The sequence below is a fragment of the Lucilia sericata genome, unplaced genomic scaffold (assembly GCF_015586225.1).
Source record: "Lucilia sericata isolate MDLA Ls3-8-SP2 unplaced genomic scaffold, ASM1558622v1 Contig000043F_arrow, whole genome shotgun sequence".
Taxonomy (NCBI): Eukaryota; Metazoa; Arthropoda; class Insecta; order Diptera; family Calliphoridae; genus Lucilia; species Lucilia sericata.
Window position 1 is genome coordinate 835789 of NW_023994081.1, and position 11684 is coordinate 847472.

At 29.8% G+C, this 11684-nt stretch overlaps 1 protein-coding gene across 1 annotated transcript; it reads right to left on the reverse strand.

The window, feature by feature from the left end:
• Positions 1–3655: 3655 nt before the first annotated feature.
• Positions 3656–4567, reverse strand: LOC119614680 (fork head domain-containing protein FD5-like). The gene has a single exon (XM_037970804.1). It carries the CDS (start codon positions 4550–4552, stop codon positions 3656–3658), a length of 897 nt encoding a protein of 298 aa, XP_037826732.1. The 5' UTR covers positions 4553–4567.
• Between the last annotated feature and the right edge of the window lie 7117 nt (positions 4568–11684).

The following is an 11684-nucleotide window of genomic DNA, read 5'->3' on the forward strand; positions in this document are numbered from 1 at the left end:
AATGTGTTTACTGAAAATGATACAGATTCTTCTATTAGTGCTAACATTATAAATAATGTGGTTCCACGCCCAATAAAATTCCGGTTCTTTACCGTGAAGACGACAATCAAAGGTCTAAAGGCAGGAAAATCACCTGGTATAGATAAAATTACTACCACGATGATAAGTAACCTGCCCAATTCAGCACTGAGAATTATTTTGTTCATCTTTAACTCGATGCTACGTATTGGATATTTCCCTACCTCATGGAAAGTATCCGAAATTGTTATGATACCAATACCGGGAAAAGATGTCACTCAAGTGACATCATACCGTCCCATTAGCCTGTTGTCTATATTCTCAAAACTTTTTGAAAAGTTATTGCTTGAAAGCCTTATACTACACCTTAACGATAATTGCATTATTCCTGACCATCAGTTTGGTTTCAGAAGAAAGCACAGCACTATCGAACAGGTACATCGAATAACTACTCTTATTCGGAAGGCCTTCGAGAGCAATGGGAAAAAATTTTCAGTATTCAGTAAATTTTACTGATTACTGCAAAAAATTGCAATAAATTTGCTGGTTACTGCAGAAAAATGCAGTATTTTACTGCACTAATTTACTAACTAATTTACTAATTTGGGTTGAAAATTTTACTGATTACTGAAAAAAATTTCAGTATTCAGTAAGATTTGCATTACCAGTATTTTTTACTGTTTACTGAAATTTTTTTCAGTATTCAGTAAAATTTTACTGAATACTGTAATTTTTTCAGTAATCAGTAAAAATTTACTGAATACTGAAAATTTTATCAGTGACCAGTAAAGATATACTGAACACTAAATTTTTTTTCAGTAACCAGTAAAATTATACTGCAGTGTGCCCATGTATGAATGGGAGTTAAAGTCATTATCCGAAGGGGACCTTATATGGGGGGTAACTTGTGTGTGTCGAATTTCATCGCTATATTAGTATTTGTAAGCCGGTAATGAGTATTAATGTCATTTTCTGAAGGGGGCCTTATATGGGGGGTAGGGTCATTTATGGACCGATCCTCACAACTTATTTATGCCGAGTAAAGCGATGAATACTCGTATAAAATGGTTATGGCTGTTAAAGCTGTTTTTCGGGGTCCACTTGTATGGGGGCTATGCGAAATCGTAGACCGATATTGCCCATTTGCAATACCAAACAAACCTTAGCTATAAGAAATATTTTTGGAAAAATTTATGTTCTCTAAGCTCTAGGCGTTTCCGTTCGAACTCTATCGTGCTTTCAACAGACAGACAGATGGACATGGCTAGATCATCTTAGAATTTAATAAGGACCCAGAATATATATACTTTTGTGGGTCTACGACCAATATTTCGATGTGTTACGAACGGAGTGACAAAATCAATATACGCCCCCATCTTTTTTGATGGAATCATATTAATTTAAAATATAATTAAATTGAACGAAATTATTAAATATTCTTTTCTGTGTATACATATATAAAAACTACCTTAGTAATTATAAAAATAACAAATAATCAAATTACATAAAATTTATTGTTATTTCTTGATTAAAATGAAAATTGTATTATTTTAAATCAAATTAATTTATGTTGAAAATAAAATGTTTCTTCCAAAAAATTCGTGTTATTATTGGGGGTACTATATAATTAAGAGACCATATTATGGTAATCGAAATGGCTACGAGGATCATGTTGTAATAAAATTTAAGCCATATTACGGTGGTTTCGACCATTTTATGATAAAACAAGTGAGTGTGTTATATTCGGCTGAGCCGAATCTCATATACCCACCCATCACTCATCAGGGTGACATTTCTCATCAAATTAACTGACCGTTTTTCATAAAAATTTTTTAGACCAATTTTGGTTCATACAAAACATCTTTACATCGCATTTACGTTCCTATAAAAGTTTCTTATATAAAATTTCATAACAGTTCACGTATTTTTAAGTCAGCAAAGATCATTAAAGTCCTCAATACCTTTGGTAGAGAGGTTTTAACTCGTATAAAAAATATGTGCGTCGAATTTCATCGCTTTTCTGTATTCTGTATTTTTAAGCCAGAAATGATCGTTTAAGTAATTTTTTGAAGCGCACCTTGTATGGGGAGTAGGGTCAATTATGGGCCAATCCACATAAAGTTTGATAGAGAGATTTTGGCTTCATTAAAACTTATGTGTATCGAATTTCACACACATACTTGTATTTGTAAGCCAGTAATGAGCGTTAAAGTCATATTCTGAAGGGGACCTTATATGGGGGTAGGGTCAATTATGGACCGATCAACATAAAATTTGGTAGAGAAGTTTTGGATCATAAGAGACTTACTTATGTCAAATTTCATTGTTATACTAGTATTTTTAAGCTAGTAATGAGCGTTAAACAAATTTTCTGTAAGGGGCCTTTTATGGGGGGTAGGGTCTATTATGAACCGATCCTCATAAAATTTGGTAGGAAGATTTTGGATCATATGAAACTTATTTATGTCGAATTTCATAGCTATACTTGTACTTTTGAAACAGATATGCCCATTAAAGCTGTTTTTCGGCGATCCCCTTGTATGGTGGCTATCCAAAAACGTTCCGTTCGGACTCTAGCGTGCTTTCAACAGACAGACAGACGGACGGACAGACATGGCTAGATTGTCTTAATTTAATAAGGATCCAAAATATATACACTTTTGTGGGTCTATGACCAATATTTCGATGTGTTACAAACGGAATGACAAAATTAATATACCCCCATCTTTTTTGATGGTGGGCATACAAATAAACACATTTTTTATTATATTATAATTGTGATCAGCATTTAATAATTAATTTAATATCTATAACATGTTTAAGTAGGGATAATGTAATGATAACTTCTAAGGATCATATTATGATCCTAATTGGGAAATATTTTACATGTTTCCTATAACCATTAGACCAATTATTAATGATAGTTTCAGATTATGGTTCCCTCCACTATAATTTTTCTCTGCGTGTAATTTTTTTCTTTAAATTTGTTTTGTTTAGTTCAATTGTATTTTTTCTTGAAAGAAGGGAAAGAAACAAATAAATAAATAAGAATTGGAGAAATAAACCGTTAGATTGCGAAAGTATCATTCTTAATCCCAGATATAAAAGGAATTTAACAATTACTTCTTATACAACAATGCTGTGAAAACACTCAAGCAAAGAATTGGGTCTAATTACCGAACACCATTGCTGCCAGTGATGAAATCATTTGATGTTATCAAAAAGGCATTTTTTCGTCCACTGGACAAATTGTCTCAGAACGGAGAACATTTTTAAAGCCAAACAAAGTACCGTCCATCGCTTTTTCACATAACGATTACGATTATTCAAATCGTTTTTGATATGTCGCATCTTAAACAAAAAATATAAGACCGATTGAACTAAAAGACTTTTAAGCACCACCCTAGATAAAAATTTAATTTGCAAATTTCAATTACTCCAGCAGTTAATTAACTATAATTAAATTTAAAAATTGTATTAATAATAATACATATTATCAAACTACATACATATATTTGGTTAATATTATATACAATTTTTTTGTTAAATATTTACATATATAGAATTAAAGCAATTTATCTTAAATAAGATTAATATATCACAATTTCGTATTTTGCCAACTGAATTATTGAAGTAATTAAAATACTGATAATGGTCCTAAAAATGTACTTAATAAATTTTGTTGTGTTAGCTGTTGCTGATGTTCAACTAGAAGGGCAGCAGTAGCAGATTGTTGAATTTGAAGATGAGCCGCTGCTTGCTGTTGGTGCATAAGAGCTAATTGCTGATGCAAACCATATGAATCTGGAGTCAGATGTTGAGAAACTGTAGCTGCAAAATTGACGTTAAATAATCCAGGAAAAGAAAATCCGCTTTCAAATGAATGGTTTTTATGGTTCTCCCCAAAATTACCAATGTCGTCTGATGTTTGATTTTTTTCCGGACCAATTAGGCTTTCAATTGTAAATGATCTCTTAGGTCGCTGTGGGTACGAAAATTGCTCAGTTGCTTCATATTCATTAATACGTGGCACACTGAAGCATGGTGTTGTGGCGAAAGGCGGGTTGTTAATATTATCCAATGGTAAGTCAAGGTTATTCTCCCATGTAGCAAAATTGGATTCAGCTTGCTGGTTTAATATGTGTTGAAATCCTGCCAACGTAGTCATTTCAACAGATAACAAGTCTGTTTCAATTTTTTTTATACGAAAGCGTTTCCGTCGGCGCAGCAAACTGCCGTTTTCAAACATATCAAAAGCTTTGGGGTGCAATGTCCAGAAACATCCTTTGCCAGCCTTACTGGAATGGCGAGGCACTTTTATAAAACAATCATTAAAGCTTAGATTATGTCGTAAAGAATTTTGCCACTTTTGTGTATTTTTTCGATAATAAGGAAATTTGTCCATTATATATTTGTAAATTTCACTTAATGGCAACATTTTCTGTGGAGAACTCCATATTGCCATGGCGGTCAATGATATATATGAAAATGGAGGCTTGAGGTCTCCATAACTTTCTTTTAATGGACGAGGCATTATTTGCAGATAATAAAAATTCAAATTTGTTTTATCGCTATTAAATCAATTAGTAATTTTTTATTATAATAATTATAACTGAATACTAAGTAAACGCTAAGTATGTGAAAACCACTTTTATAGTGTTGATTCGATGAGAACAAAATATAAACTGAACATATATTCTCTCTAGTCATGGTATATGTATAAATTGTACTCTCCCATTTTCAGTTTAATTTTCTGTACATTTGTAATATTTTTGCATTACACTTCTGATATGTATGAGTTAAAACGAGACAAATGATTAAACATTTTACATCTTTACTCTTCTCTACTACGAGTGTTCACCACCAATAGCAGCAGTTAGAATGGGCGGAGTTAACAGGTAGAAAGAGAAAAAAGTACCACGTTTACTGCATGTAAGGCGGATTAAATGTAGTATCTAATATAGCAAAATTAAATTTTCGAGCCAAGGATAATCCTCGCCAATCCAACCAAAATCCCAGCAAATCCACTACCTCAATTACTGAATTATTTCTATCATTCATTAAATAAAATCATATAACATACATACATACAATTGTATATTAGAGGCGTCCAAAAAATATAAATAGGACTTTTTCAATTTCTTCAAAAATTGTGCCATTAAAATTATAGTTTCAAACATTTCAACAAAATCTTGTCTTCTATAATATCTTTCCACTATCTTTCTATAATATCTTTCAAACAAATAAAAGTAGTAAAACAAGAGAAAAATAAAAAATGTTCTCAAAAATATAAAAAGTAAATGAACGAAATTCAAGTAAATTTTGTTTGTTTTTCATTATATTGAAAATTTTAAAACAAATTTATATGAAATTATTTTCCAAACAAATCAATACAGAACAAATTTTGTTTTACTACCTTTTACTCGATAAAAATATTCAAGCCAAAAATAGTAAAAGAGAAAAATATTTTATTTCAACCAGCTTACTATTTTTTACAATTTTTTGTGTACAAAAACAAAAAACTTAACAAAATAGTAAAAAATGGTAAAACTAGTAAAAAATTGTTTGTAAACGAACAGACTTAATTATTATAATATTATAAATTATTAATATCGAACGACAAATAACAGAGTTATAGACGTTTTCTTTTCACAAATACGCAGCAAAAAATTACTACTTAACTTATATTTTACTAATTTTTTGTGTAGAAATTTTTTTTACACCACTTCTGCATGAGAAACAAATACCAAACAATGCAAAAATGCATGATTTTTTAATATATGGCTTGGGAAATTGTCAATAACTTTGTTGTTTGTTCTTTGATATAAATGTTTTATACCTCATTGGATATATAATTTTAGAAGATAAGATTTGGTCGAAATGTTAAGAAAGGATCATTTTAATTGCACAAATTTTGAAGAAATCAAAAAAGTCCTATTATTTACCTAATTTTACACATTTCAGTCGATTTCTGGCACGGGTTCCCGTTATCTGATTTGTCTAAAATTTTACACCAATAAGTTTTAGAAGCTAATGAACAATTCATACATTCCAGCAGTTCAAAAAAGAGTCAATGCATCCGAAAAAGACAGTGATTTCCACTAACGTATAACTACCTGTTTGGCTCTAATTCGCCTTTCGCCAAGGATGTACTCTTGTAAACGAGGGTAAAGATAATCGCCACTTTAGTGTCCCCTTTTTAAGCGGGAGAGTGGACATTTAAAAAACAAATTTAAGCTATTTGTCGTCTCTTCGTAACCTATGGGGTGACGATTGACTTCCTCGCATGACAAGCACATGTTAAAATAGCTAGTCACCTGGCTAGGGGTAACCCTAGAAGTAGGTTAAATAGGTAGTTCGGCACTATCCGACCAAACTGCTGGGATATTAATCGTATTTTTATACATATGGGCAATTTCATGTCAAGTGAAAATTTGCACCAAGGTTATTACTATTGGATAGTAGGCCAAACACAAATTGTCAGCTCTATCGGCCGAAAACTGCCGGAGTTACAGGTCAAAGTTGAACATTTTGGTCATACAAGGTTTTATTAAAATTGGGTCGCTTGACATGAAATTGCCCATATGTATAAAAAATACTCCGGCAGTTCTTAAAATTTGTGTCTGGCCTATTATTCAATAGTACTAACCTTAGTGCAATTTTCATCCAAATCGGAAGACATCGATTTTAAAAGTTGGGTCACTTGTCACGAAATTACCCATATGTATTTACATACATATATATGCCTGTTTCAGAATTGTGATTATGGTACATCATATAAATATTTAAAATGTTTTTCTATCATTCATATGTATTGTATTGTTTAATTTTGTTTAATAAAGTATTAAAAGACAGTTGATTTTCTTTTTTCTTTAGGTGAACGATTAGCGATTAAATTAAAATTAATCCTCGAATGTTGTTTTTGAGTACTCAGCTAATTTTGTTTTTTATAATACACTTACAATTGTCTTCTTCTTTTTTATCTTCTTTAATCTGATTATTAAGTGGCATTTAATTCCCAACTCAAAAACCTGCTCTAAGCGAACTTGACATTAAGTAAATATTTACAAATATTTTTACAAACTGTTTAATATGTCTGGAAATATTTAGTACCATAATTTTTCATAACCAAAAATACAACTTAATAGCATTTTTCGTCAAATTATATTTTAAATCATAAGTACAAATAACGACTTAGTTAAGCTGATCATACGTCCTCTTTCTGTCATCTATTTCCATAGTCTGTCATCTTTAGTTAACTTAATTTTTAAAACCTTGATCAATATTTATTTTTGTAAATTAAAACAATTTTTTTTACAACCGCTTACCGATTTTTTTATCAGTTGTATGGAAAAAGTTTGTTCTGTTCAGACTCTTACTGAACTGAACTTAAGTAAAATCATTTACTTAAGTAATTTTTATAAGTACAGGGTTGTAATATTGTAAAGATTTGCGGATTTATTCATAACAAATTATTTTAGGTTTATTGAACGACCAGTTTTAGGCAAAATATTATATTTTAACAAAACGCCACAATCTTCATAAACATCCTATACAGAAAAAAATATGCACAATTTTTTCTTAACAATTGTTTGTTTAAATTTAATTTCGATTTTTATAAATATTTTTATTTGGGTTTATAACGAGTTTTATTTTCAATGAATATTTTTACTGATTCAATAAATGTTTTTGTTTGAGTTATGTTTTTATGTCTGCATATGGAATACAACAATAAAACAACTTTTGTAATGTGCTAAAATGAATTGATATAATTCTTATTTGGTTTATAACATTTAGGGCCAATCTTTAGGTGAAAGATTAGCGATTAAATTAAAATTAATCCTTGAAAGATGTTTTTGAATACTCAATTAGTTAATTTTGTTTGCAAGTTTAAGCGCCCAACGGAGGTGGTTTAAACTTAAGCACGAAATACAAAAGTGTAAACAGCTGATGCAAAAAGATTAATACAATTTTTATAAATATAAACATTAAAATGTTCTATTTATTGATTAGTATAAATTATGGGCACTTCAAAATACATGTTTTTGTTTTTAATTTAAGTTTTCATTAATTTTCATATTAAATTTACAATTAATTGTCTTCTTCTTTTTTAAAAAATATGCATTGTTTTGATAACAAACAGTGACGTTTTCTGTTGTTTTATATGGCAACACTGCGAAGTTTAATCTTGTACACAAAAACATCAAAGGGGATTTACATAAGATTAAATTTATTTTTAGATTAACTAATCTGATTATTAATTGGCATTTGATTGCCATCTCAAATATCCGCTCTTAATGTATAAGTATTTCAGTTTTAACAGTTCAAAATAAGTTTCAAAAATGAGAAATAAAATTTGGGGTTTCTTACAAGTGTTGTAAGCAGCGTCGTCAGATGTGGGGATTTGTCCCCGACTTGGGGATTTCAAGTTTTTTTGGAGACAGATTTTCGTGGGGAGGGATTTTTTATAATTTTTGAGCTATTTTTGGGCATTTTTATATATTTTTACAAATATTAACAATTATTTTTATTCCAGGTTAGCTTTTTATATAAGGGTCGTTTTCAAATATTGAAATAGGGTTCGCACCTTACCCTCTCCGATTTGAAGAAATTTGGTAAATAAATACAAAATTTAAAGTTCTAAACAGCGTTACCGTTGAAAAATTGCGAGAAGTCGCGCCAAAAGGGACTTTTTCGGAAAAAAGTCGCACTGAAAGGGGATTTTTGACGCAAAAAGTGTCAACGTAGGTAAAATCATTTCATTTGTATTTAAATGTGATTTAAATTGGTAAATAGATCAAAATAATTAACCACATTTTATTTAGTAATAAAATTATAATATTAAAGCTCAGATGGAAAATAAAAATTTAGCCGATACACCCTCTATCAAATTACACTGTGCAACAAAATCTCTCCCGAATGAGACCAACGGGTAATGAAAGTAGACCAAAATCCCTAAAGGGTTTAAAAAAGTTAGCTTGAATTTTTTATTTATAGGCATTTAAAATTTTCAATTTTGTGATCAAATTTCTCTTATATCTCACACCCAATACAATACTGACTCAATTCAAAATTTTATTTCAAAATAATTAACCACATTTTATTTAGTAATAAAATTATAATATTAAAGCTCAGATGGAAAATAAAAATTTAGCCGATACACCCTCTATCAAATTACACTGTGCAACAAAATCTCTCCCGAATGAGACCAACGGGTAATGAAAGTAGACCAAAATCCCTAAAGGGTTTAAAAAAGTTAGCTTGAATTTTTTATTTATAGGCATTTAAAATTTTCAATTTTGTGATCAATTTTCTCTTATATCGCACACCCAGTACAAAACTGACACAACTCAAAATTTTATTTTTGCGTTTTTATATTCTTAATCTAATGAAATAAGTCAATATATTTGACTACTTAAGGTCGAAGGTATTTAAATTTATTAATGTTTATGTCTTATGGGCTTTAATTTCATTTCTATTTAAATAGTTGTTAGTATCTTGATTTATTAAAAATAAAATTAAAGATTTTAAAATTTGTACAGAAGTAAAGTTTACTAAAATTAGATTTTCTTTGGATCCCTTCATTTTCCAACTCTGATTTTTGTATAGTTGTTGTTGATATTATAAACAAATTTTAGCAAAGGAATAATGAAAATGGAAGATACCATTTTTAAGATATCCTTGACTCAAGGATATTTTTGATATCATTATCCATATTTTAAAACCATAGTATTTGAAATAAAATATTGTCATACTACGACACATAAGTATTAATTACAGTCTAAAATGGTTGAAATCTTAACGAATTTGGAGATTTTTAAGAACTTTAAATTTTGTATGATGAGAAGAATGTGTGTACCGAATTTCATCAAAATCAAAGAGGGTCGCTCAAATTTTTTTGATATTACATTTGAGAAAATTTTCCTAAAAAAAAACTATAAATTAGCAATAAAATAAATTTAAAACCCTTTGGAGAAATTGGGTCTATTAATTGTCTACTTTCATTTTCCGTTGGTCTTGTTCGGGAAAGATTCGAAGACCCAAAATTTGTTGCATAGTGTTATGTATTTATCGTCACAATATCATTTCGAAATAGAATAAGCGGAGGCTGAGAAGAGACATAAATTTATAATAAATTAAAGATTTTTATAGTTTCTAAAACGTTTTCTATCTCTCATCTTTAAGGTTTCAGCATATTAAGGACATTCATAAAATATTTTTCTAGTTAAACGATTCACCAATTTTGAATATCAAATACTGATCAACTCAGAATATGTTTGAAAAATTTCACCTCCGATGCTAACTATTTGTGGGCCCTTGCATACCTATAACAGACAAATAGATAGAAATAGATTTGTATAAAAGCCTAAATAAATTCGTTGAGCGTCCTTTACTTGTAAAAACATATTATTTTTTATATAGAAGTAAAGACAGTAATGAGCAATGTTGCCAAACTCATTTAGCACCCAAAAATGTAATCTAGCACGTAGCACCTTTTTTAGCACCTTTCAAATGTTTTTTGGCACTTTTTTTAGCACATTTTAGGATTTTTTGTACATATTCTTGTATGCCAATTTTAATTGTTCTTCTGTAAAAATATGGTTAAAAATTAATGTTTACTGGTTATCTGTAGAAATATCGGTTCGTATTTGATGAGCTTAAGTTACATTTTAAAAGGGCCACTTCCTTTGGAAAATGGCACAAAGCTGAACTAAAACTCGTTCAATGGAACGTTTCTGGAACTAGTTCTTTAATCAATGATTTAATTTCGTGTTTGCTACCCTCATATATAGTTCTAGAGAAGCTTTAGAGAACATATACACCTTCTTTAGAACTTGATCTTTTTCCAGCGATTTATGATTCAAATTGTTGAGATTGAGATCAATTTTTGGAAACCGTCAATTATAATTAAAATTTCTTACAATAAATTCGAGATATTTTTCTACTGGTTTGAAGTAGTTGTTTTTAAAATCTGGACTAGTATCCCAATGTAAATATTTGTAACAATGGAAATATTGAAAGAAATGATTTCATGGGAACTTTTTAATCACAACATTTTTCGACAGAACTGTTTCGAGAATTAATGGTGTACCGACCAGATTGAAAATTAAATCTCGTTGAGATCTTTTTGTGAGGCTGCCAGATCGATCGGCTGGTAATGGCGTATGCCGGGCTATGACTCGCCGGATCCTTCCTTTTTTAATTTTCTTAGGGCAAATCAAATAGATTCATCTTTATTTATCTTTTACACGGCGGGTGTTTTACCGTGATACTACCCTCCCACAAAGAACAATTTGGTTCTTCGTCCATGGTAACTTAGCAGATATAGTTACCCCTCATAGTTCCTCTCCCATCTCCTCAATCAAATCTTCATCCAATCACTTACCTTTAAATTTCTAATGCCACATCTCAAAGTAAAAACTCATATTTCAATTTCTTTTCAACAACGTTATAAAATATTTTGTTTTATTTTAATAAGAAGAAATCCTAATACAATTTTTTAACAAAATTTATGTTTCAAGGCATTATTTTTAAATTAGAATTCATGAGTAAAAAGAAAAGGAAGAAATTTCAAAACATATTATATAGCTAATATAAAGGAATTAATTCAAATAACTAAGAAAACAAAGGTAACAATAACAAATTATGAAATGAATTTGATTAAA

Coding starts and splice junctions, on each gene's coding strand:
- LOC119614680 (XM_037970804.1), bottom strand. CDS start 4,552: ATGCCTCGTCCATTAAAAGAAAGTTATGGAGACCTCAAGCCTCCATTT.